The sequence below is a fragment of the Helobdella robusta genome (assembly GCF_000326865.2).
Source record: "Helobdella robusta unplaced genomic scaffold HELROscaffold_47, whole genome shotgun sequence".
Lineage (NCBI taxonomy): Eukaryota > Metazoa > Annelida > Clitellata > Rhynchobdellida > Glossiphoniidae > Helobdella > Helobdella robusta.
The window spans coordinates 868530-871029 of record NW_008705176.1 but is presented as its reverse complement, the minus strand read 5'-3'; the positions used below and the strand labels follow the sequence as shown (position 1 = coordinate 871029).

The 2500-nt window shown below is 33.5% G+C and overlaps 1 protein-coding gene across 1 annotated transcript in view; it reads right to left on the bottom strand.

Annotated features, from left to right (window-relative positions):
• Nucleotides 1-375: 375 nt before the first annotated feature.
• The window catches only part of HELRODRAFT_85674 (hypothetical protein), a gene marked incomplete at both ends in the record, with an annotated part of 8458 nt that continues 6333 nt past the window's right edge, over nucleotides 376-2500 (bottom strand). The window contains one exon of the mRNA XM_009026380.1: nucleotides 376-570. Within this exon, the coding sequence (XP_009024628.1) occupies nucleotides 376-570 (195 nt within the window). The remainder of the gene's footprint in view (nucleotides 571-2500) is intronic.

Below are 2500 nucleotides of genomic sequence, written 5' to 3'. Positions count from 1 at the left end.
TTGTTGTCTTTGATGGCGACAATTGATGTAACAATGTGGGAAGGTTGAGCTGTTTCACGATGATGGGCTGCTAATGGCGATGATGAAGACGGTGTTGTTGTTGTTGTTGTTGTTTGTCGTTGTTGTTGTTATTGATGATAATAATGATGACAGTTACAATAAAAATTATAAATATTATTGTCATTATTGTTATTACCATCATCCATAATTAACATCGCTACACTGGTGGTTTTTTTTTTAATAAAAATCCAATTAAAATAAATTTACAACACTCTTTTTCCCACACACACGCACGCACAAACAGACTGACACACACACACGCAAAAACACACTGACATACACACACTGACACACACTAATCATTCTACTAGTTGTCTAGTTATTCTTGTTCATGAAGTAGGACAAGAGTTCGATCGGTAGTGGAAAAATGATGGTGGAGTTTTTCTCGGCAGAGATTGTGTTCAGAGTTTGGAGGTAGCGGAGTTGAAGGGCCGATGATGATTCGTTGATGATGTCTGAAGCCTCTTTCAAAGCATAGGCCGCCTGGTTCTCTCCCTCTGCTGCTATTACCTGGAGAATTTTTTAAAGAGGGCCGGAATTTTTTTCAGAGGGGGTCATTTTTTTAAAGGGGGATCACTTTTTTAATGGGGGTCATTTTTTGACGGAGGATAATTTTGGGGTGTGTATTTTGTTGGTTTTGTATTTGTATGTTTGTTTTATTAATTGAATATATGTGTACTTGTGAAATAGGTTTTTGGTTACTCGTGCATTCCTTTATTCATTCATTATTCATTCAGTCGATCATTCATTCAACCATTCTTAACTAATTCATTCATTCATCTATCTATAAATTTGTAGGCTCGTTTGTTTATTTATTCCTTTTTCTGTATGAAAAGAATTTTACATATTGATCAGATCATGTTTCTACAAACAGTCATTGATTAATATATATTTATATATCTTTCATTCGATCATTGATTTAACCAATCATTCAATCAATCATTCTCTCATCCATACACTCATTTATTCATCTTTTTACATACTCATTCATTCATTCGTTCTTTCATTCGTTCGTTCATTCCTTTATATAATCTTCGTACACTCGATCAATCATTCATTTATTCATCCTGTCATTCAATATAAGACGGATTGCTTTTGGTTATTAAAAAGACACACGGCACATATCTAAAAATATTTTCATTCCTTTATTTACCTACATTTTCGTTCGTTTGTTCATTCATTCATTCATTTATTCATTCATTCATTCATTCATTCATTCAATCATTCATTCGTTCATTCATTCACTCATTTTTCCGCGATCATTTAACCTCCAATATTAAACCATCAAACTGGTCTCGAACGTTTGCGCGCTATTTCGATGACGTCATAAAAGCAAATATGGCGTAGTAGTAGGGACAATGATGATTAAAAAATATGTATTTACTATGCAATTATTGTTTCTATGGTTTGTTTACCATAGAAACATAAACGGAAATGCCCTGACCACAACCACGTGACATAAAAAAAACTATTTTTTATGGTTTAACCGAAAAATAATTAACATAAACAAAATAGTCAACAAACAAGCAGGTCTGAACGAACGGAACGACAAACATGTACAGAACATAAATAGGCCTATATGAACATTCCAAAAACTCATCATAATCATCATCACCATCACCATCATCATCATCATCATCTTCTGTTTCATCTTCGTCGTCGTCATCACTACAGTTTTCATTACTACTATTCTTACTTTTAGAAGTAGTAGTAGTAGTACTAGTATTTGTAACAGTATTAGTAGTAGTAGTAGTAGTAGATTCAGCTACAGCAGTAGTAGTAGCAAGGGTTTAAGTAGTCGTAGCATTCGAAGTTTTAGTAGTAGTAGCAGCAGCCGCAGTTGTCGTTCTAGTAGTAGCGAAAGTAGTAGTAGTAGTAGTAGCAGCAGCAGCAGTAATAGTAGTAGCAGTAGTAGTAGTAGTATAGTAGTAGTAGTAGTGGTAGCGATAGTAGTAGAATCGTTGTCTTTTCTTCATCTGGTGTTAGAAAAACAGTGAAAACTGGCGCCTAATGCGAATGTATGTTAGGGTGTGTATGTATGCATGTATGTATGTATGTATCTGTATATTTATGTATGTATGTATGTATGTATGTATGTATGTATGTATGTATGTATGTATGTATGTATGTATGTATGTATGTATGTATGTATGTATGTATGTATGTCTGTATGTATGTGTGTGTGTGTGTATATATATGTATATGTATGTATGTATGTGGTGTGTATATATGTATGTAAGTATGTCTATTTTTAGAATCTTTATTTCTCAAGGACACAAAACAATCTCAACCAGAAAGATATAAAAAAGTTTATTTAACCAACTATACATACATACACACATACATACACGCACACATACATACACGCACACATACATACACGCACACATACATACATACATTCATACATACATGCATACATACATACAGACATACAGAC